This window comes from Solea senegalensis, linkage group LG8, assembly GCF_019176455.1.
Source record: "Solea senegalensis isolate Sse05_10M linkage group LG8, IFAPA_SoseM_1, whole genome shotgun sequence".
Taxonomy (NCBI): Eukaryota; Metazoa; Chordata; class Actinopteri; order Pleuronectiformes; family Soleidae; genus Solea; species Solea senegalensis.
In genome coordinates this window covers 1,030,499-1,055,730 of record NC_058028.1, presented here as the reverse complement: position 1 = coordinate 1,055,730, position 25,232 = coordinate 1,030,499, and the positions used below count along the sequence as shown (strand labels likewise).

General features: G+C 40.3%; 1 protein-coding gene across 5 annotated transcripts; it reads right to left on the bottom strand.

Annotated features, from left to right (window-relative positions):
• Positions 1-349: 349 nt before the first annotated feature.
• Positions 350-24,556, bottom strand: LOC122773425 (protein KIAA0100-like). 5 transcript variants are annotated; one of them, XM_044032111.1, is made up of 41 exons: positions 24,322-24,556; positions 21,713-21,845; positions 21,480-21,606; positions 20,777-20,826; positions 20,213-20,354; positions 20,013-20,131; positions 19,847-19,907; positions 19,589-19,772; positions 18,718-18,841; positions 18,501-18,625; positions 18,332-18,399; positions 18,111-18,247; positions 17,428-17,582; positions 16,294-16,487; positions 15,476-15,773; positions 14,674-14,879; positions 13,525-14,575; positions 13,003-13,194; positions 12,536-12,738; positions 12,346-12,464; positions 12,031-12,254; positions 11,025-11,215; positions 10,248-10,347; positions 9,935-10,134; positions 9,567-9,864; positions 9,336-9,493; positions 8,170-8,376; positions 6,965-7,064; positions 6,677-6,859; positions 6,336-6,457; positions 6,088-6,243; positions 5,755-5,876; positions 5,493-5,673; positions 4,981-5,067; positions 4,683-4,691; positions 3,585-3,695; positions 3,353-3,488; positions 2,782-2,906; positions 2,054-2,155; positions 1,712-1,846; positions 350-1,608 (listed from the first exon to the last, which is right to left on the bottom strand). In XM_044032111.1, the coding sequence occupies exons 2-41, from the start codon at positions 21,781-21,783 to the stop codon at positions 1,423-1,425; spliced, it is 6,759 nt and encodes a 2,252-aa protein (XP_043888046.1). In that variant the 5' UTR covers positions 21,784-21,845; positions 24,322-24,556; the 3' UTR covers positions 350-1,422. The 5 variants fall into 5 exon arrangements, with proteins under 5 accessions (XP_043888046.1, XP_043888050.1, XP_043888047.1 ...); XM_044032115.1 differs by having other exon boundaries at positions 17,428-17,546; XM_044032112.1 differs by having other exon boundaries at positions 21,713-21,842.
• Between the last annotated feature and the right edge of the window lie 676 nt (positions 24,557-25,232).

Here is a 25,232-nt window from a genome sequence, read left to right as displayed (position 1 = left end):
GATTTATAATCTTCACTTTCTCTCTTTCCACTTTCAGTTCAGTGATTTTCTGTACGGTAAAGTACGGAAAAGGGTTAGGGCCACATGTGGAAAAAAATAATAAACAGCATGAATTCTGAGATTAAAGTCAGAAAGTAAGTAGAATTCTGAGATTAAAATCACAGTCAGAAATTTGAGATTTAAATCAAAATTCTGAGATTAAAGTCAGAAATTTGGACTTCTGAGATTAAAGTCGGAAGCCTGAAATTAAAGTCAGAAAGTCGGTGTTCTCAGATTAAAGTGAAAAAGTCGGAATTCCGAGATTAAAGTCACAAAATTGGAATTTTGAGATTAAAGTCATAATTCTGAGATTAAAGTGAGAAAGTAAATAGAATTCTGAGATTACAGTCACAAAATCAGAAATTTACCATTGAAGTCAGAAAATCGGAATTCTGACTTTAATCTCAGAATTCATGCAGTTTTGTTTTTTTCACATGTGGCTCTAATCCTCTTGCGTAGAACAGTATTTACTGAAAAAAGAAAAATAACTCAGTATCACTTTAATTACATGAAAATTTTCATGTAATAAAAAGATTTTTTTTACCTTATAACAAGATATTTGTGAACAATTTAAACAGAAACTGTTTCTTATCACTGCTGAGATTCTTTTTAAAAAAGACTGTGGTCTCAACATCTGGACTTCACAAAAGCACGGTCACATGATCTGCATCACCATGATTACACGTCTATGTGGTGTATTACGGTAAAGACGTGTGTTTTTTTCAAGCCAGGTAAACAAACAATAACAATATTTAGACAGTTTTAATTACTAGTTTTTATCTTACTTAGCTTTAATCAGAATCTCAGCAGAAAAACAACTGAGCTCATTATAATGGGAAATATTTCACGTTATTTTACAATAATTTTGTTTCTTTTTCGAATGTAATATATTTGTATATCTGAATATGAAATATTTCACGTTATTATGACATTTATCACATAACATGAGATAATTTGTAGTTGCATCTCACGAAACGTGAAAAACATTTCCTTATGGAGTCAAAAAAATGATTTACATTACCACAAGTCTGTTTGTCAAATGAAAGTGTTAATATCTTGTTAAAGGGTGAAAAACATTTAGTTTTTATATGAAACCTTTCATGTTTTGATCATTTACAGTTTCCTTTAATAAAGATTCGTAGTAATAATAATAATAATAATATAGAAATACAAAAACTATGAGATTTATGAGATGATTTTGTTCGTTATAACATGACAACTGTGTATGTCATTAATGTGTTAATGTCTCATTATAAGGTGAAAAACATCTTGTTTTAACGTGAAACTTTTCACGTTATGAGATCATTTAAAATTCCCTTTCGTAAAGGTTTGTTGTTCTAAGGTGAAACTTCAGTAACGGTGTGCAGTGAGAGTTTTGTCGTTTCACTTGCGTCGACTGAAGATACTTTTCTTGCTGGAGCTCTTGTCTGAGCTGCTCAGGCCGATGAGGAGTCGAGCTTTCTCGTCTTCCTCCTGCTGCTGCAGACCGTTGTCCGACTTCCCCTCGGACACTTTCCCCCGGACGTCGGAGCCTGCGGCCGGCTTCAGACGCAGCTTCTCTTTAATCATCTGAGCGGCGGCGAGCAGAAGAAAGACAAAAGTCAGTGATGTCCTCAGTAAATACAGTAAATGACCTCAGAGCTTGTTTTTAGAAGTTTAAAAGAGTGTGTACCTGTGCTACCAGTGCTTTCCTGCTGTCTCTTTTCACCGCCATGGCAAAGTCCAGCCAAGTCCACGTGTTGTTATGATACTCCAGACACGGCAGCACCAGGTTCAGGTCTTTCCAGTCCACACTGCTCTTTTCTCCCTGAAAGAAAAACACTCTCATTTGTATTCAGACACAAAGTTAATTTAAGCTTAAATTATATCAGAGTAATCACTGCAGCAATAACTACCACACTTACTTCTTCAGCTACGCACTTGGCATGGGTGGTGCAGCAGTGAAAGCGGTCCCCACTCAAACACGGCTCGGTGTAGAGTTAATTAAGTGTTTATTAAGTGTTAATTAACTGACCTTATAGCTGACGCACAGCGGCACCTGAGGGATCTTGATGTAGATGAAGGAGTTGTTCATCGCTGCTCTTTCCTTCATCTTATCAATGTCATCAACAGGATGCTGGCGGGAACAGAATGACATGGTTTTATTTTGAAGAAAGAATACAAAATAAAAGCCCTAATCTACAATAGCTAGGACATCATTTAAATGTTATTATTTACTAGTGATTTACTTATGACAAGAAACTAATGTGTGATAAGACAAGTGAACAGTGGGTTTATCTACAAAAAAATGATAATTGTAACTCTGTAAACTCTCAAACTGATTCAGAGATTATTAAAATAGTTGGACATTAATTTAGTAAGTGATTAATAACCTATTAATTCATTAATTGTTTGATCCAGAGCATGGATCCCTGGGTCTAAACTAAACTTAAAATATGTTGAATTGAAATGGTGTTTTTAAATGACTTGGACATATGAGTAAAAATACGTGATAAATAATCATAGTTGAATTCTCTCGGGGCAGAAAAATGCGGGCCGAGCCACACTCTAGTTTCAGCCCTACTCTATCATGTCAAGCATCTCTAACCTGGATCCAGATTTAAGATTATTTTAAAACCTTCATTAACCTTTTAAACCTTTAACGCAGGAGTGTAATGACACTGTGGGCGACCCAGAGACTTTGCTGGAGGAACTATTAAAGTGCATTTTGCTACTAAAACAATAGAGTTATGTGTAAACTACCTCCGGAGGTTTCCTGAACGACCTCCTGACCCCGGTGGTGCGGTTCAGTCCCTGGGTGACACCTTTGCTGGGGCCCATGGCGCCGATGGTGTCCTCTGACGACTGCCGAGGCTTGACAGGAATACCTACGACACAGATCGCAGCAGTGGCAGCAGCAGCATTAACTTCAGCATCATCACTGTGGCCTCAGGGTGACTCTGCACCTGACACCTCACACTCCCTCTGAGTCTCTCATTAACCCAGGTCACAGTGATGAGAGAGAGGACACAATACTGTATAATTTAACACACACACACACACTCTCACTTATATATACACTTCTATTTGAAAGTGACACGGCAGTATGAACGGTACGGTCTCCTCTGGTCTGCTTCTGTTTTCCTCTTATGTTTTATTCTTCTATCATTTCTGGGTCAAAGGTCAGGAGGGGGAACTTGTGCAGAGTGTGTAAACAAAATGTGAAACAATATCAACACTATCTAAGAGTGTGAGACATAGATTGAGTCAGACTAATAGAGTTAGTTAGTTATTTATCACCATCATACAAACACACTGACTCTCATTAACTCACCAGTGGTGACTAATCTGAACTTGTCCTCTTCATCAGTGACCTCCTCCTCCTCAACGTTTCTTCCAGGGAAGAAAAATCCCATCATCCTTTTGAAGAACTGATACATGAGCTGGATGGTGAGAGGAACCACGTTCACCTGAGGATTCAAACAAACAAACAAACAAACAAACAAACAGAGCTCTTTTGTTATATAAATCATCTAAAAATCACATTAAAGTGTCAAATTCCTCACCTCAAAGTGTTCCTTCACAGAGATTCCACCCACTGGGGGGCGCACTTTACTGAAGATTCTCAGAGCAAACTGACGTCCAGACTGACATATTCTCTGAGGACGGAGAACGACCTGTAAAAAAACACAAAACTTTATTTAAACTTCAGAAACATCACAGCTCAAGACCAGTGATTCCCAAAGTCTGAACTGGGACACCCTAGTGGCTCCTGAAGGTACTGCAGGTGGATCATTGAAAATTAATAGATTCATATTTTTGTGTAATTAAGTTTCACATAATCAAAACTAAATTATGATCAATTTTAGAAAAGTAATTTTTTCCGAATTGCTACATTCATGGACAATTTATGAAAAAGTAATTCATGTAATTTTGTTCCCTGATTTTAAATTAAAATGTTATTTTTTTCTCTGTGAAATAAATGATGTGTATAGAAATACGGCATCTCCACTGAAGAGGATTAGAGACACAGGTGAAATCAAGTAAAGAAAATAAATATAAAAGTCAGAATTCTGGCTTATTTCTCCAAAACATTACTGAGATTTAAGTCAGAATTAAGACCTTTTCCCCTCTGAATTCTGTCTGATGTTTTTTTCTTAAAATTTCAAGATTAAAGTCAGAATTTAGTTGTTTTTTTCTCAGAAATTTTAATTGGAATCTTTGAATTCTGACCTTAATCTTGAAATTTTAAAAGAAAAAAGTTAGAACTTTGACTAATCGTTAAATTATGTTTCCCAAAAAAATGTGGTCCTAATCCTCTTCCGTAGGATCCACCAGTCTTTATGTTGATGAAAAATATAAAAGGATTTAAATGTTAAATGTCAGTGGGGTTTGGGAACAGCTGCTCTAGTAGAAGAGCGCTCGCTCAACAGTCAACGTAAAAATCCACAAACATGAGTGACGTATGAACAGAAGGGAAGTGAAATACAGTGAAGTTGTGAGTGGATTTTCTCGTAAATCCTCATTTTTCATGTACATCATTGAATCGTTGAGTCTTCATGCAACAGTGAACATGAAACTCTGATCATCAGGACGAACAAGATGAGGTCAAAACACACACACACACACAGCTGTGTTTTATTGCATCAACAGTGTTTACATACCCTCACACGCTGCAGAGGAAACCAGAGTCATAAATATGAGTAATTCACGCACACACACACGCACACACACACTCTGCCATTAAATCTACATAATGATATTCAGTTTTTTATATTTTCTGTTAGTTTTTATTATGTATCTACTGGCAGAGGGTCGGTGGTTTAATATAACACACATTTGTCAAAAAATCATGGATGTGTGTGTTTAAAGTTTGGGATAAAACAAAAGCAAAGGTGTGTTGTTTGCTTTAATGAAAGCTAAGTCACCACATGTGAATGACGTGAGGGGGTCAGTGTTTACCTTGTAGGCAGCGTTGGGCAGCAGGTTGTTCATGGAGAACCAGCCGAGCTCTAACAGATGCTCAGCCGTGTCGTCAGACTTGTTCAGCTGCAGAGACAGAGTTCACAGAGTGCACAGAGTCATTTAAAACATCCACTCAACAATAACGTCACCGTGGCTGAAGTCGTGCGTTTTCCCTCAAACTGTTCTTGAAATAGAAAACGCCTGAAAAGCCGAGAGAAACAGATTCATTCTGAAAGACGACCTGTGGCAAACTTTAGTCTCTTATCTGGACAGAGAAACCAACTGAGACCCAGGTACAATTGTGCTGTGTTTCCATCATCATGGTACAGCAAGGTTTGGATCAGTAAAGTCCTGGTTCAGGCTTGTGTTTCACCTCAGAACAGAACCTTTACTTGGCTGAAGAAGTTTGAAACAAATGGCAAACATACATGATGCCAGAAAGATTCTGAGCCAAACCGTTGATCCCTAACTTCCAGCGTGACGCCGCAGCCTCACGTGTGTGCACTCACTTTGCTGTACATGAACCTCTGCAGCTCCAGCTCAGCGATGCCCAGCTGTCCATCCTCTTCAGTCAAACACCAGCGAGCCTGAGCAAAGTAGATCTCTGTCCTCCTCACCACACTCACGTCCTCCGGAGGTTTACGCAGCTCCAGCTTGTTTGCTCGCTGCAGCTGGAAGTCTTTGAAACACCTGAAGAAGAACAACAACAACATATGTTTATGTTAATATCTGGCTGTGTATGAGAGCTGTGTGTGTGTGTCTAAGTGAGACCTGATGAGGATGTTGAGCTCTTCACTCTTCATCTGCATGTCATTCTTCTCCTGGTTCAGCTGGTTCTGTAGTTGTGTGTTGATCTCCACCAGTTCATCACCGCTCAGTTCCTCAGGCTGTGCCTGAAGACAAAGACAAGTTCATTTCACTGATTGTTGTCTCTGCTAAGGAGGTTGTGATTTTAACACAGTTACTCAAAACATTAACTCATTTGGATGAAATGTTCTAAGGATGTGGTTTGTGGTCCGAGGAAGACATGATGTCAGTTCAGTGGCGATTCAAATGAAAGCAGTGACTTAGGGGGTTAAATATTCAGTGTTCTGTGTGGCTCACCCTGATGTTGGAGTAAATCTGCTTCTCGAGGCGTCTAATCTGAGCGAGGTGCTGCCTCACTGCCTCCTGCAGATGCAGAATGCTGCTGCGCTGCTCCTCTGGGTTACTGGAAATCTCCAGCTGGAAACGCACTCGCTGTTTTTTCTCACTGTGCTCCTGGACGCCACAAAAAAAACATACACACAATAAGCAAAGACGGAGCCTGACTCAGGACGTGGAGATCTTGTGTAAAATGAGCTCTGGCCTACTTTGCGTCTGGGCTCCACGTGTAACAGAAGGTTGTTGACGATGTCCAGGATCATCTCGTACTGAACAGGGTTTGTGGAAATCTCCAGGTCATAGTGAATGAGGGTGAAAGTGTCCACAGCCCCTGCAGAGGAAAAAGAACACAAGAATGTTCATGAGTAGCAACCAAGTGGAGATTAAAATCCTAATCCCCTGTGTAAAATTGCATTCCCATTAAAGTTTTTCCTTTGATAAATAACAGACACTCTTTCTCGACTTAGAGCAGATTTCAGACATACAGTATCGTCTGTAGGGAAGCCAGTTTTTCATAAAAAGTGCCCTTAAATGCTATAATGAGTCATACCAGCCTGCTTCTTCAGCAGGTCTTCTTTCTCGTGGTTATTCCTCAGCTCTGGTGGTTTGATCTGTGTGGCCAGCTCCGGGTTAATGTCGTGACTGTAACTGATGTAGTGCATCTTGCAGCTACAGCGGGAGATGATTCGCTGGACCTGCTGAGTCTCGTTCACTTGAGCTGGCTGGTTCCAGTCTGCGGTGAAGGGAGGAAAAATGAATCAAAGCGCAGATTAGTGCTGAAATATATACATTTTGATGATACTTCATGTATTTATCAACATTTATCAGTGAACCACACCTGTGGTGGTGCTAACCATCCCTCCCACAGCCTGGCCGCTCTCCATCAGCTCCAGCACTGAGTCCAGGTTACGCTGACGGTGTTCCTCAATGTTTTTCACCTAAAGATAAAATAATATACAATTAGGAGCAAATTTAAAGAAGTAACAGCAATGACAGAAAAATGACAAGTGACTTACTATCATCAAGCAGATGTTAACAAACTATTCTTCATTTGAAATTGATTGTTATTGTATCTTTACTCAATGATATATATAATAATTGTGATTTTCTGTGACGAGTAAAAGTAGCGAAAGTGGACATCCACCATGAGACTGACTGCCAAATAATGAGCTATTATTTTCATCTACCAAGAGACTGACTGCCAAATAATGAGCTATTACATACCAAGAGACTGACCATGAGACTGACTGCCAAATAATGAGCTATTATTTTCATCTACCAAGAGACTGACTGCCAAATAATGAGCTATTCTATATATCCACCAAGAGACTGATTGCCAAATAATGAGCTATTCTATACATCCACCAAGAGACTGATTGCCAAATAATGAGCTATTCTATACATCCACCAAGAGACTGATTGCCAAATAATGAGCTATTCTATACATCCACCAACAGACTGATTGCCAAATAATGAGCTATTCTATACATCCACCAAGAGACTGATTGCCAAATAATGAGCTATTCTACACATCCACCAAGAGACTGCCAAATAAAGAGCTATTCTATACATCCACCAAGAGTGATTGCCAAATAATGAGCTGTTCTCTATATCCACCAACAGACTGAACACCAGATGGTGGGATACTCTATACATCCGCGAGGACACTGACTGACTGCCAACAAACACCAACTGACTACCTGCCAAATAATGAGCTATTTTATAGATCAATCAATGGACTGACTGCCGAATAATGAACTGTTCCATACATCCACCAAGAGCCTGACTGTAAAAAAATAATGAGCTGTTATCTATATCCCCCAAAGACTGGTTCACACATCCACATCCAACAGAATGAACGTGGAACGGTGAGCTTTTCTATGCATCCATGAAGAGACTGACTGCCAAATAGTGAGCTATTCCATACATCCACCAACAGACAAAGTTGTTCTTTAAATCCAGCATCAGACTGACTGCCAAATAATTAACTGTTACCCCAGGTGAGTAAAGTCACACTGACACCAGGTGAGGAAGTGAACAAACCTCCAGCCACAGCTGTCTGTCCTCCTGCTCAGACGGGTTGGGCTCCATGGTGGCAAAGTACTGCATGCCGTCCAGCAGACAGGTCCAGGTGGTCTTCTGCTTCAGGGTGTCGTTGTACCAGGCGGGGTGGTGCTCACACTGCAGCAGCTGAGCCTTCGCTGCGGACACCAACACACAACCTGCCGTCTCTGTGCCGCGCAGCATCATCTGAGTCAGACAACACCACAACAGGAGGGAAACATTTTATTATCAAGGAGAAAAAAAGACTTTTTGATCAAAATAGGTTTCACCTAATCTTGAGACTGTGTCATAAATGTGAATTTCACAGTAGCAGAACATGTGATGATAATAACAATAATAATACTAATAATATAATAATAATAATAATAAGACAAGAAACAAACTTGTTAAACAAATTTAACAACACGGGGGGGAAAAAAAAGGTTTAAATAAAGGGTCAAGATCGAGGATTAAATAAATAAAATTAAATTAAAAGGTCACATGATTGCCAGTGTATAAAAATTTAATTTTTAAAGAAGTGATATAACTTCTTAGTATGGACTAGAAAGTTTGTGTACTTGTACTTTGACTTTTTTGTAACTTGCTTAGAGATTATGGAGGTAAAGTGGTTCTTGATGTAAGCTACATGTTTACAAGAGGAAACAAATGGCTTTGTGACAAACATTCAACTCTGGAATCTACCGGCTAAAGATAGCGTTGTTGTCATTGAAGGCAGTGTTGATTGCTCTAAGACAGCAAGCTCTGCTTCATCTCAAATGTCAGTGATTTAAATCTGTTGCTTGTCTTTCCATCTTCTTCTGCTCACTGAGAGCATGTCTCATAGCAGTGATTCACCTCCACCATCTCTCTGGATCTGTGGGGATCTGGTGAAATGTTCTCCTGTTAGCCTCCCACTGTTTTGACACAATATCTATCCACCATCTTCACTTTTATGATGAAAACAACCAAATAAGAGACGAGTTGTCTGACATATTGTCTGATTTATGTGTTGTCTAGTATATAAACATCTATAGGAGGTGAACAGCGTCACTTCCTGCTCTGCTGCATAATACTGGATCACCATGGGATGAGTGAGGACATGTGGTGAACATGTTGTGTTCCGAGCAAATAAACCAATAAAATTAACACATAAAAAGAATACCGACCTGACAGTTGACTAACTCGATAAACCAGTTGCGGTTGTAGACGTCGTCAGTCTGACAGGCTGCGATGCCACACAGCTGATCACTGACACCATAGTCTTCCTCTGAAAACACCACAAACTTGTCTGTTTCCTCGATGAGTTTCTGGAGCATCGATGTTCCTATAGAATAAAAAAATAAAAGGTTTAGGTAACGACTCGGCTGTTGCCTCAGTCAAAAAAGCTTCTTCCTCACCTTCACTGTGACTCTTTTCTGCTCGATTAACAGTGGGCGTCACAGGTGTGGTGGGAGCCGTGGTGGGAGAGTAGTTGGAGGGAGAGCGTTTGATCTTCTTGGTCTGCAGCTGCGTGTCGATCTTCAGACCCTTCAGAGCTTCAGTGGACAGATTTCTCTTCAGCACCGAGGCCTTTTTGTAACCGTCGTACAGCCCAAAGGCTATGTTCCTGTTGGTGGTGGTCCACGAAGCCCGCAGGTCCACCAGCCGCAGTTTGTGAGTGTACGAGGCGTTACACTCGTCCTTCAGATTCACCTCCTGTCAGGAAAATCTTTATAATTAATAAATGCACACAGACAAGAGAGCGGGTTTATCTTTGTTCTTTTACCTCCTCCGTGCGGTTGCTCTGACGCTGGTAGCTCAGAGACGACAGGCTGAGCAGGTGAGTCTTCTTCACCTGAGCGTTGATCTGGTGGTCGGCCGTCTCATCCCAGGTGGAGGCCATGAGGTGGACGGTCACCCGTGAGAGCTCGCTGATCATCTGAGTCACATTCCATTCAGAGATCAACCTCCTCATCACAGTGCCAGCTGAGAACACAAGAACACACACACACAAATCACTTCCAATCTCTGTTTCAGTCTAATCTGTGACTTCTGTAAATGCTGATATGTTGCTTTTGCTGAATTGTCTCGTGCTTCACCTTGAGGAATAAGTCTCTGTGCCCCTCGAGTGAACACATTGCCTTTGTTGCATTCCACCTGGATTCCTCTCTGCTGAGCAAAGGAGGCCCAATAATGCACCTGAAAGACACGCAATAAATACAAAGGTTTCAAAATCAGTGGAAAACTAGGGCAGCGCCTAACTTTTATTTTTGTAATCGAGTAACCTGTTGATTATTTTGGTCTGTAAAATGTCAGAAAATGTTGAAAAAAGATCTAGAATCTGGAAATGTTTTTTGTCCGCAAACCAAAATGATTCAGTTTTAATGATTTCTTTGTTTTATGGGGCAAAGAAAACGGAAAACCTTCACATTTAATAAGCTAAAAAATTGGGGAAACCTGGTTTAATAATTAAAAAAAAGCAAAAAAACAGTTGAACCAATTAAGAAATGAAATGAAGTCAAACAAAGACAAGTCGATTCATTGTTGAAGAACCTACAGTTAATAACTGAGGAAAGTATTCACATTTAAGAAGCTGAAAAACCTGAAGACTTGTTTGAGTTAGTTAAAGAAATACTCAAATTGATTAATCAATTATAAAATTAGTTGACAATAAATTCAGTAATAAATGAATAACTGATTATTCATTGAAGCCCTGAGAGGACAGTAAACTCACAACAGTAGACCACACAACACTTGATGCACAACACAAAAAGTTAGCCTGGAGCCCTGATACTGTATAAATGCAGGTTCTATGGTAAACACATAGGCTCCAGTTCAGTGTTCTACTGGAGAAGGAAGTCTACAGAGACACTTGCCTGTAGTTGAGGGAAAGCGGCCGTGTACGACATCTGTTTGTAGTGCTGACTCAGCTTCTTTCGCACTGGCTTCAGGCTGTGGAAGAGTTTTCCTCTGCAGATCGGACGCGACACGCTCGTCCACGTGGCCCAGAAGTTCTGCATCCAGCGCAGAGTGCTGCTGTACAGCAGGATTCTGGGCTGACAAGGTTCTGCAGCGATACAACACACAACTCTCTTATTCTCGAACAGAGAGGGCATTTAACAAAGACGTACAGTATCTAACTAGCTAATAAAATTGTAGTTTTTCAGGTTAAATTGAAGCTTAAGACAGATTTAAAATTATCAACTACTTTAGAGTAAGACATGTACCCATTTAAATGTTATAAACTCAGAATGCCTGTGATTATACTTCCATTCTGAGGTCCAGGCCTTAAATTTATACTTTTCACTTTCAACATTTTACTGACAAATTTTCCAATTCAATTTGGCATGGATGCAGTTTTCCTAATAATCCTGCAGAGTGCAGTGTTGTATTGTAAACGGCCAATAGAAGCCTGTACTGACTCTAATGATTGGGTTTAAAATATGAATTTACTGAAAGTGAAAAATGTATAGTTTATAGAGATGGGACATTTTTGCACTTAAGTTGCAGAGTGTGTAGTTTTTCTTTAATAAAATAACATTAAAAAAACGACATATAATATGCCAAATATATTATATGAAAAATATTGTATATTTTGCATTATTTTAAACACCAAAAACTGTGGAATAATATTTAAAAAAATAATAATTTTAAGGGTTAAAATTCCAAAAATTAAGATTTATTATCATTGTGTTGTGTAGCTGTTTTACAGGGGGTACATTTCTTTGCAGTTGGTTATTTTAAAAGTTGCATAAAGGTTTATGAAATTGATTTTACTTTTGTCCTCACACAATGTGGAACAACTGAACAAAAAAGCCGTGTATTATTTCTGATATATAAAACCTGCCATTATTCTGCCTGATAAGAGTTTCATGAACGTACCTCTGCCAGGGTGCTGGTTCAGGTCCATGGTGATGGAAAGGTTCAGGTTCTCCGAGCGAAAGGCTCTGTAGGAGTCGTGAGGTTGTCCTGAAGTCACGTCTGCGACATTGTCTGCAGAGCAGACCATGACTGCGTGGTGGTCATGGGGGTTGCCATGGCAAAGCCACTGGAGGTCGAGGGTCATGCACAGGTTGGGCAGACGCAGGAAACAGATATCATCATATCTGGTATGGAAAACAAAGGGATTTTATCACCGGCCAGTTCTCTATTAAAAAAGAATTAAATGTGATTCAATAACCATTTCTCTCCTCTTACTTTGATGCCGTCCTGACGTTAACGTCCAGGTCTCCTTTAAAAACAAAGTGTCCAGGGTTCCAGTTAAAGTTCAGTTTACTCCACTCCCAGTGCAGGTTCTCTGTTGTGTTGTAAGGGTCCTGCAAAAATGGTGTCGTAAGCAATCTGCAAAAAAATCAACTGGAGGTTAAGAGGAAGGTCAGGGTTTCACCTCTGTGGCCAGTTGATGAAGGTTGGCCTGATCGATGTCCATCACCCAGTGTCCGTGCAGCAGAAGACGACTCTTGTCCCACCAAGCTAGAAGTGGAGAGGGATCAGCGGTGGGTTTGGTCAGGAGGTCGACGGACTGACCGATCAGAGTCCAGGCGGGGTCCCAACATGGCCCCCACACGATGGTGTAGAGAGAGATGTTAGCTGGAAAAAGCATTAAACAACAACAATGATGTGCAGAAAACAAACACTAAACTATTAACACCTCTGGTTTTCCTACTCTGACAATACACTGAATTAAATAAAACTGAAAATACTCTAATGGATGTTCCAGAACTTTCCAAGTTCCAGCTCCAATATGTGTAATTTCAAAACTAGAAACTAGGAGTTGAGTTACTAAACACACACAAACCTCATATCCACACAGGACGATGGCGAACTGGAGCAAATGTTCCGGCTATAACTCACATTTGAAATCATAGTAGAACTTGAGTGGTGGTATATTCCTGAGGACTGTCACGTCTCCCCACGGTTGACCGAGTGGGACGATCTCCTTCCGCAGAGCTCTCGTCTGTCCGTCCTGCTCCGTCCCGATGAGACGCCCGGACAGCTCCCAGTCCCGGATCTCAAACAGGTAGCGAGGGTAGTCTCGAATTCTCACTGACACAGACAAACGACAGTGACACGGTTTTAATATTAATCAATTCTTCAACCTTTAACATGAAATTTGAATAAAAACGCTCTTCTCTTGTTATTTATCTGGACATTTGGTAACAGATTCTAAATCAGCAGTAAAAGACTTCACGTTGTCGTCAGCTCTGATTGAAATGAAATGGAAAAGATGCCAGTGAAGCCACAGAAGTGAACTTTGCAATTACTTAATAATATCGGTGACCATTAAAATAAGCTTCAGATAATCTGCTAAACGCCTGATATTAGCCCCAATAGGCCGATAATTGGTTGAGCCCTACTATAAGATCTTAAACTTACCCAAAAATGCAGCCAGTTTAAACTTGACTGCACGGCACCACTGGACCACCAGGGGGAGTCCTTCTCTGGGGAAGGGACTGATCTCGTCAATGTCCCTCAGTTGCTCTCTCACCCTGTCAGGTCCATGCAGAGACTCATCGGCCAGAGCGACGAGCTCCAGGTCTGACACCGTCCAGGTGAGCAGAGACTTCCTCATGGGCGTGTTGGCGTAGAGGCGCCGCGAGCGCTGGATGTAGATCTCGATGTGCTTCTTCTCCAGTGAACTGTACAGCTCCTCGATCTTCCTGGCGGGCAGGAGTTCCCCGTGCTGCTTGCGCAGGTCTGCCACCTTCTTGTCCAGAAGCAGCAAACGCTTGGCGCTCTCCTTGTTCTCGTCCTTCATCAGCTCGTAGTTGTCGCGCAGCTTGATCTCAAAGACGTCGTCCAGGAAGACGAAGGAGAACTGGCTGATTTTGAAGACCACATCTGGAGGGAGGCGCTGGACTGTGGGTGTGTGGCTCGGAGAGCGATGGAGTGTCTTCAGCCACTTCTGCACACTGATGGCCTTGTCAAAGGTGTTGGAGAAGTTGTACTGGTAGGGGAACTCGACAGACATGGAGGGACAGGTGAGAATCCAGATGTGGTTGTGTGGAGCAGTGAGGAAAGGGAAAGCGTCTCTGTGCAGCTGCATCTCAGCCAGATCAGCGTGAGCCTCCACATCCAGACTCTTAAAGGTGACGATGTCGTTGCCGTCAAAGTTGAAGACCAGCGACGGGGAGCGTATGTGCATGGAACCAGCATGCTTGGAGACGGAGAGGCCTTCCGTGTGCAGGAGAATAAAGTTCTGCTCGCTGACGTGGGCCGTCAGGCGAGTGGAGCCCAGTTCGACGCGCACACACAGAACGCGACTCTGACCCGTCACACCTTCACTCTGCACGGCTCCGACTGGACTGTCCGCTCCACCGTCTCCACGGAGCATCTGCCAACACGCCTGAGCTTCACTCATGTGCTGATACAGCACCATGTGGTCTGGAGGCGTCCATTCGACGATCAGCTTGTCTTCACTTTGAACCTGAACCAAACATGAAAACACAAAACAGGAATATTGATACAGCGATTACTGAATGATTCAACAAACAAACAAAACACAGAGGTTAGAGACGTGGTTACCTGTAAGGTGTGAGTGGTGAGGTGGTAAGAGAAGGCTATGTTGGTGAGTTTGAGCACAGAGTTGGGAGTTTGCGAGGCAGGGCAGCATGTTTCCATGTTGTCTGCGAGAACTTTGACCACAGACAAACTCAAACCCTGCAGAGACACAGAGGAGCTCTCTGCAGAGCTCAACACTCCCACAGTGTCCATCCTCAAAGACACAGCACCTACAAATCATCAAATAAATCAAATCAATATTTCTGTAAGTCTGAGCGATATGTCTTATAAATAATCTGTGATTTTCTTGAGTCTATATCCGGAAATAGGAGATATATGTGGATATAGAGCTGCACACAGGCTGTTTCTCTGGACTCAAGAAGAGTTTCAGTGACAATACAAATACACTCATTAAATATAATCTACTGTTGATGGTCTGTATTACATGACGTTAAAATACACACCTTTCATTTTAGCGAATACCTGCTTTATTTCTTAAATGCTTTTTAATGTTAAGTAAAATAAATTAGGTTTGTTCCTCCTTTACTCCTTCAGAAGTAAAATAAGGAATAAAAACACAATATTAGCAGCAGATAAAACATACACCTTAACATGAAATATAAACACGACATCAGCTGTCAAAGCCACAGGGTTTAGAGAAGCACAATTATTTACCCAAGCAATGAGGGCAATTATGTGTGTAAGTAAATAATCATTAGCTGTTACTGATGCATTTTCTGTAAGTCTGAAACTGTACATCCACAAGGTCAATTAGGAAAATGTGTGTGAAAACAGTGTAAATAGGATCAGTCCAACACGGTCTCACCTGCCAGATTAGAGAGTGTGAACACGTTAACCTCCTCCAGACAACAGTCCACTTTAAACAGCAGGTGAGGCTGTGACGACAGGATGTTCTGTGCACTGTCATCAGCAGTGGGAGTCACTGCTGCTACGTGTGACTGCTGTGGTTCAGTCAGTCCAGGGACACAGAGGAGGGACAGCAGACGAGACAGACACAGAGAACATGTCTCTGAAAGCTCCACCTGAAGCCCCTTCAGACGCGACTCCACACTCAGACTGGGAGGGTGGCCGCTGAACTCCAGGCGAGGTCGGTTGAAACTGCCCTGCAGGGGAGAGAGGATAAACGAGGTCAGTTAAAACGTTTTCTTTTACTAATTTGGTGTTTCTCAAGGTTCAAGGTTCAAGGTTTTTATTTGCCATTTGTGTTTAAACAGACAGTCCAGGCACATCTTGTGCGAGTTCTACGAGTCAGTTTTAGGAAACGGAAACAGAAACTTAAGTATAAATATAGGGCTCAAATTAAAATCTATACAGAGTATAAAAATATTAAAACAATGTAAAAGTACTAGTAATAAAAATATACAAATATACAGCACCTTTTTATATATACAGTATATATATATAAATAAGAGAGAGAGAGAGAGAATTGCAGTATTGCACTGGGATGTATTGCACATTTATCAGGGAGAGGAAGTGAAATTGCACAAAATATCGCACATGGTTACGGTGCACGTTTATCCTGAACAAAACAAAAAAATGACACCTTAAAAGAGAATATTTCTTTTCAGTAAGAAAAAATGTAGATTTGAAGAGCCTGGTTCCTCATAGTTCTTTGTTTCTTACCTGAAGAGTGAAAGTGTCTAAGATGAGAGCTTCTCCCCACACATGTTTTCCAGGAGGGTGTGGAGCTTGTTGGATGTGAGAGCCTTGACCGACTCTCCACCAGAAGTTGTCCAGGCACAGCGACGCACGCTGGTGGATATTCTGGGACTCTGGACTCTCTGCTTCAGCCTTGATGTCGGGGAGATGCTGCAGTTCTACAGACATGGCCGGACAAGGACGTTCATCCATTCAGAATAAAAGTCATCAGTGGAAGTCAAATGATGTCGCTTCAGGTTTGCTTCAGGTTTCGTGAAATTGATTATATTCTAAATCACAAGATCCCAATTTGATTTGATTCAGTATGATTCATTTATATTTCAAAGTTCAAAGTTTCAAAACCAATTTTGCCTGGTTATGAAAACAAAAGCAACTAATTGTACAAACTTTGTATCTCTCTGAATCCTTACTTAAAAATATTAATGTTTACATTACAATTGACAGAAAAGTAGCAGCATTAAAGCACTTTTTGATACATAAGACCTCACAGTGCAACTCTACAGCATTGAACAGTCTGAAAGGACAACATGTTGTTTTGATCTGGACCCGGACTGTTACTGTACTCTTTTTATAATTGTTCTATCTCATTAAGTCCTGTGTGAGGAAAATTGAAAATAAAAAGTTAAAACAAAAAAGTTGCACAACTTGATGTCATGGGAGATTTAAGAAATGCAGTGTTCAATCTGAGTGAGAGAACCGGGAGAGTCAGAGACATTTATCTCATGAAAGTGAAGGTCAATAAGGTCGAACAATATGCTGCCTCAAAAAGAATTAAATAAACACCAGATGGAAGGAATTAAAACACACAAATTCAGATTTTAGAAATATAATGGGAGACGTGAACCAAGCGATTATTTTGCTACATCTGACTGCAAATATAATCATCCTCGGCACAGAAACATGACGGCGGTCACATCAGTGTTTAGTAAACGCAGCAGCAGGACACTGTGAGCAGGGAAAACAAAGGAACCTTCTTAAAAAGTTAACAATAAACCTAATAAAAAAAGGTCAGGACAGAGGAAAAGAAACTCAATAAGAAAAAACAAATTCATATAGAAAAGTTTCTTTTTCAGTGCGTGTGTGAGCGACGTGCAGTACCTGCATTGGCAGACAGGAAGCCCAGAGCGAACGGCGTCGTGTCTCCCAGCTGGACGGACACGTTGACGTTGGACACAGAGGATGTGATCATGACAGGAGCGTCCAGGTGAGGGAGGCGCCTGAGGAAGAGGAGGGTGGGCAAATAATCTAATGGACTACCACCAACAACACAAGATTATGGAAAAACAAATAATACAGAATGAGGGATTAGGACACACACAAATGGATTAGAAAGATGAGGAAGCAGAAAAGATGTTACAATGTTAGTTACTTGTTACAGAGAGAGATTAAAGCAAAGTGGTGACAAAGTACCAGGAATGATAGATGTCCTGATCACAAACTTGATTCTTGAAACTTGATTAACTGCTGATAAAGTCATTTTAGCTGGAACTAACGATTATATTCTTAATTGATTCATCTGTTGACTAATTTCTCTTGTTTGGTCCATAAAATGTCAGAAAATTTCAATCAGTGCTGGAAATAATGATGTTCTCAAACCAAAATGATTCAGTTTGAATGATTTCTTTGTTTTATGAAGCAAAGAAACCAGAAAACATTCACATTTAAGAAGCTGAAGCTCAAAGTGAATACCAAAATAATTGATAATTAATTTAATAATCAATTAATCATTATAGCCCTAAATAAATCAATCTAAACCTTTGATTTGTGCGTTTGCAACTTGCCTCTTTTTATGTGCTGCCTTCCTGTGGATGAGCTGTTCCCATGGAAATAGATTCAGCCAATGAGAGAACTCCTGGTGACGGTAGTGGATGATGCAAGTGCTGACTGTGAATGACCCCGCAATGTCAATGGATGTCACCTGAATTTAAAAATAAGGACACATAAGTCAAACATTAGCAGTCCCGGAGTCAGAGACAGTGTTGGTGTGGAGCGTCTCCACCACCTGCAGTGTCGTCTTCAGACTGTTCACACACAGGATTCTTTGTCTACTCTGAGACAGAAGGAGTCCATCTGTCAGTTAGAGGAAAAAACAAACAGACAAGAACATGTTAATGATATCGTTTTCCTGCGTCCATCTCTCTCTGAATCTGTGAAGTCTGATGTCCACTGACCCTCTAAACGTAGCTCCAGGCTGCTCTGAGGAAAACTCAGCTCAGGAGTGAAGTTCTTCAGATGAAGCTGCTCGTAGCCACGTCCATAAGAGACCTTCAGAGACTTCAGAGTCCAGTTCAGGTGTCTGCACAGACCCAAATAAAAGGTTTAACACCATGTGTCATTACAGAAGGAGACAGACGGTACAGACAAACAGGTGGTAAAACGCTGACTCACCTTTTCTGGCTGTGCATGGACAGGATTACATTAGTGTTATCAAATTCCACACTGATGTCGTGGGGAATGAGCTGATGAAAGCGTTCCACAGCCTCAGTCTGGATGAACTCAGTTCTTTCATTGTCTGACAGAAAACAGCATTAGAAATCTGATAGCTGATATTTGCACTATGACTCTTACTTTAGCTCCACACCGTTCAACCTGAGCTGTCCCTCCCCAATAATCCTAATATAATCTAGTGTCTTGGTGGATGTCAAGAATAGGTCATTATTTGGCAGTCAGTCCGTAGGTGGATATAGAGAATAGCTCGTTATTTGGCGGTCAGTCCGTAGATGGATATAGAGAATAGCTCGTTATTTGGCGGTCAGTATATCAGTGGATAAAGATAACAGATCATTATTTGGCAATCAGACTGTAGGTGGGTATAGAGAATAGCTCGTTATCTGGCAGTCAGTCTGTTGGTGGTTTTAGAGAATAACCCATTATTTGGCAGTCATTCTGTAGGTGGTTATAGAGAATGGCCCATTATTTGGCAGTCAGTCTGCTGGTGGATACAGATAACAGTTCATTATTTGGCAGTCAGTCTGTTGGTGAATACAGATAACAGATTATTATTTGGCAGTCAGTCCATTGGTGGATGTAGAGAATGGCTCATTATTTGGCAGTCAGTCTGCTGGTGGATACAGATGACAGATCACTATTTTGCAAGCAGTCCACCCTGCCTGCACTCTCTTCTTCATCTCTCTTGCGCACTGTCTTTGCTGTGGATGGTTGACTCCAGGTAATGTGACAATTACGAGCAAAAAGGAACAAATAATAATAATTCAATAATCCTTAGACAAATCACAGATTATGCCCTGCTTTTGCTCACCACTTGCTTCGTGATCGGTCTTTGATGGAGAAGCAGGAAGTAGCACGTGGCTGAGGAAGAGGCCTTCGTGCAGCTCTGCGATCAGCGTCCTCACACTCAGGGACAGAGAACCTGGTTTCATGTCAGGCAGACTCACGTCTCCAGACAGCAGCAGACTCAGGGCCACTTCAGCCAAACAGATGTCCTACAGCAAAGAACGTGTTAGTCACACACCTTCGACCACAAACTTCTAATGTCAGTGGCAACAACAGAACTCACCATCTGGCTGTTTTTGAGAACTTTACTGCTCAGCTGCCCCACAGAGAAGTCCCACGCTAACCTGCAAAAAATGTTATTCAGGAACTGTGAAGCCATGTTCCCTTTTCTGATAAATATCTCAAAATTAAAATAAGTCAGTCAGGAAAATGTATTTAGATGTATTTACCTTTTGCCCTGGTGGTCGAGTAAAAGGGTGATGCCTGCGATAGTCATGTGCCATAGAGACTCCGACAGAGCCAGGTTCACAACCATCACGTTGATGGAACTGATGTGGAAGGACAGCATCTGAGGACACAAAGACAGAACATTTACATGCCGCCTATAAAGGTGCTGGACAACACGCTGACCTACAGCGAAGCTCCTTACTTGTGATAGAAAGCGTAACTTGGTGGGGCTGATTGAAATCTTCCCCGGCTTTTTCTCATGGCTCTTCTTCACCAGAGGGCTCAGTGGTGCCTGCAGGTCAAACCTGACTCTGGTTTCACCCACACATAACGCCAAGTATCTCCTGAGAAACACAAAACACACAAGGAATTATGCTAAAAACCTGATTTACAGCTTGATTTGCTGCAGGATTTTATCCAAAAATCATAAACCAGACATAAGAAACTGACATAATCAGAGCAAACACCCATTTTGAACAGTCATGATTTGTGAGTTAACAGCACTGCATAACCAGACTTCTAGAATCAGGCTCCGACTGGATGATACCAGCTGTCAATCACACTGTGTCTTTTCACATTGTCCATTTTCTTAAAATGTGAACATAATTTACATAACGGACATCACGTTCTATTCAAGAAGAGCTGATACTCTAATGATTCTTAGATTCCTAGTCTCCTCAGAAAAATGCTTAAATCAAATGATTTAGGGATTCACTCTATGTCCATATTTATATGCAGTTAATGTCACAAAAACAACACAACTTACGGCAGATCCTGGTTCAGAAGTTTACTTGAAATCCATATTCGGTCAATTTCCTGTCATTAAGAGAGCAACAGTTATAATTCATATAGAAAATGAAACTTACATACACAGCATATGGAGGAAAGGTGCACAGACATGTTACAGATTAATTTATGAATTTATAATGACCAGTTACTTGTTTATTAACATTACTTTATTAACAATATTCATAATTGTTACGGTATTGACCGCGCTGCTAGTGTTTTCACTATTCAGTTAAGTAAAACGTAACGGGAAAGAGCAGAAGATCCGTTTCAAGATGCATTCAAGAAACCTCAAAACTTTCAACAATTCTTTTGTTTTGTGTCCTTTTAAAATATAATGAATAGTCATAGTAACTGGTGGACTTAAAAAAAAATAAAAAATAAAAAAAATAATAGTAATCAAATACTAATATCCATCCTTATGTTTTAGTAGTTAGCCTAAAATAAATACATCTACAGACACTGACTGTAGAACATCTCTGCATTGTTGACTGACAGTTTATGGGAGATTATCAGGCTGGATTCATGAAAACCAGAAAGTGACCGTGCATATTGTGAATTATAGTTTGAACTTTATGTCCCTCGTTAGAAATAATATCTCATTTCAAATAAAGAAGTGACAGCCCTTATCCTTGCTGCATGAGCTCAGGATATAAATGTCATGTAAACACGGTGTCTCTTACCAGAGTATGCTGTGGGTGAAACTGGATACTAACTCCTTGGACAGAAAACAAGCCCACTGATTTGATCTTTAGATCAGCGTTCAGTGCAGTGTGGAAGAAGCGCACAGCCAGAGTGCATATGAGCCACCTGACAAGACCGGGACAAATGGACACATGGACACATCTTAGATTTTTCACAAATTTCAGATCAGGTTAAAACAAACTTACAACCACGCAACACACAAAACTCTCACCTGAAAATGAGACATAACAACACAATCCCAAGTAGCAGGATGAGAAGGAAGGAAAACAGCAGGAGAGACATTGTGTCCCAAGGTGTTCACGACCAAATCCTGGACATGGATCTGGCTGCTCCGCGATCAGCTGCTGTCAAAACAGGAAGAGATGCAACGGTTCTGTTTTAATTCTGTCCTGAACCAAAACAACCAAATGATATACACACAAACAAGACTTCTAACGTGGTTTAAAGAGGGAATTAAAATAAATAATGAATGCCAGAGAACAGGAAAAAGGAAAAAAAAACTGCATAAAAACATCAAACATACTTCACACATTCATTCATTCATTCTTTTTTCTTTTCTCTTGAGGAACTAACTTTAACTTTTAACTAACATTAAACTTTAAATGTGCTGCTCCATTTCTTTCATTGAAACAAAAAGCTGGGATTTGTTTGTTTGTTAGTTTCTGGAATTTGACAAAACAAACAGAATCCGATTCACAATAAAAGGAAATATCATCTGAGGATATTATCCTATAATCCTATATTCCATTATAGGATTACAGGACATCAAGATGGATTATCCTCCTATAATCCTTCCTATAGTTCTATAATCATAACAGCAGCATGTAATATCATTTATGTATTGGTGGTCAGATGAAATACTGTTAACAGTAAACTGATTTGCACCTTTTCACAGATTACATTTATTTATTTATTTATTGGGAATTGTTATCAATATTATTTTTAAAAAATTAGCCCAATAAAATGCTGCCGTGAGGAGCAAAAATGACATTTTCACATATGTACATATTGTGAATATTCTAACTGCTATTTTATATGTCTATGGAGTTTTAATGATATTTTTCTTCATTACTCATTATTGAACAGTAAGAGATTTACTTTTAATGTATGCTGCTTTAATCTGTATAGATCCCGAGCCTTTTAAACATTTTATTTCTTGTTTCCAATGTTTGTTGTGCATCAAAACACCAAAGCAGATTCCTTGGATGTAACTGATTCAGGACAGTTCTAATAATAACTTAGTAACATGTTAAGAGCAAAAGTGACATCAACAACTAGTGAGAATTCAACTTCTGCTTTTGGAGATGGGATTTATGGCTCTTTGAAGGGAGCCGGAACTTGTGGAGCCGTTCATTTCAAAGAGCCGTTCAAAAGACTGGCTGATTTTTATATTTATATTTATTTTTAAGCACTCATGTTACCCAGGAAATAATCACTGGGAGGAATGATAGGGTAAGAATTGGATCAGAATCATGTATTCTGAATTAATCAACCGCTCATGTAAACAACTACACGTTGGTGGCTCCAAGCACAGCAAACGTGAAAGACAGAGACAAAAGTATGCAGATGTGACCTGCGTGGTTCCAGTACGTTAAATAAATGTTTAAATCCAGGGTTTTACACCACTGGGTAAAGTCACATGTCTGATGCAGTAAACACGTCAGTACCTCTAGTGCTAGTTGAATTTTGAGTATGTTTTCGCTTCAAATGAGGACAGAAGAGTTGTCTGAGTTAACAGAGTTGTTTTCGTAGTTACGTCTATGTCCTTATGATGCATGTAGAGACGTCCTGTGCTTTGCTATATGCTCATAACATAGTTTACACACTCCCACAGCAGGGTGGGGTTCGAGTTCTGGCAATGTGTTGCCCAATTCAGCAGTTGCCGTGGTTACCATTAGTTAGCAGCAGTGACACACCAACTAACATTGTTGTATTTGATATGGCGACACACAGGACGTAACGCTGTAGTCTGTTGCTGGAAATGTTTGCACAAGACAAGGGAGGTGATGTATAAAGGGGATGACTTTGATCTGAATTTTCATTGGATCTTGATGTAGAAACACATGTTAATACCAGGTGTAAAGATGAATTCTAATACCAGGTGTAAAGGGGGCCTGTGTGAAACAGAGCAAAGAAAATACAAAAAACCCACAACAAAATAAAAAATGGCTCACAACTGCGACTTGATTCACATCGTTCATGTTAAAGAGTCGGTCAATGGATTCGGTTCGTCCGTGAACGTCTCTCTCGCACACACACACACACACACACTTCACACTCAGGTGCTTCTGCCTACGTGTCCTCATAAACTCACCATTAACAACTAACTACTATCGCTGTAACTAAACGAGGCAACACTAGCAAAACAAACTCCTGTTGTGTCCTGTGAATGACAGCGGCTAGCCCCACAGAGCTAATGATGCTAATTAAGTACAGAGTAGCAACAACATAGACAGGAAACAACACGTAGCTCAACTTTGTTCCTCCACAGTGTACAAACACTTTTAGATAAACCAGCACACCATTCACTAACCCGTGACTGGTTAAAACTAGTTGTGAACGTTATACCAAACTAACCACACACGAAACGGTTAAAAGTACCGCCGCGTCACTCGTACGAACACACAAATCCGTGCTAGCACTGTCTCATGCTAACGCTACAGCTAACGGTCGTTGACAGACAGAACCATAGCATGCTAACTTAGCCGCTTATTTTCCCACGGGCTGTAGTGTAGCATGCTAACACTGTAAAAACACACTTAGCTGTTATTTTTGGTGGCAGCAGCTTATTCAGACACGGTTACTGTCAAAGACACTTACCCTGACATGTCCTCACTTTTGCGGCAATGAGTTCTCGCTGCTCGGCATCTTTGCTCTGCTGGGGCAGCTGCTGCAGACAGGTATCCTGTTAGCCTGCTAGCCTGTTAGCTCGTTAGCTCCCTCTCTCTCTCCTCCTCAGATGCTCCCTCTCTCACACACACACTCCCTGAAACGACAGAGCGAAGTTGGAACTCTTCCAGGAGGAAAACACACTTAAAACATTAATTTTTAACTTTGCTTTCAAACATGAGAGAAGTTAAAACATTTGGACGCAGTCACGAGGTTTTTCCAACTCATTATGACAAGACCAAAGTAGAGGAGAAATAACCCTTTGAGTCAATTAGTGAGTTACTTAGTTATTTAAATTAAAATAAGCTGTCAAAGAGTGAAACTCGTTATTAATAATACAATAAATGAATTTGGACATAATGATAGATTACACTGCACTGTATGTGGTGATATTGATTTGATAAAATATAAAATGATTTGAAACAAAAGATCTACAGATGTAGAAAATAACACACCTGTGGAATTTATTGTCATATATTGTTGTTATACAGGTACAACAACATTTAGACTGCTCTCTTTTCAATGCTCAAAAACACAAAGATAATCACAAATTATTGTAGTGGTTTCACCTTTTCCTCAGTAATAGATTATTATTACTATTACTATTGTCTGTATTATTATGATGATGATTATTATTGTTATTATTATTATTATTATTAATAATAATAATGGGACAGGTGTTCTACTGTGTATTTATTTTGAAGATATAAGTTTAATATAGGATAGAACAAGATAAGCTTCTGCAGCATACTCCACAGCTCAGATAGAATTGCCACTGTGTATTAGAAATGTACTCATATTAAGTATTTTTATGTTACATTGTTGTTTTGTTCATTTCGGTT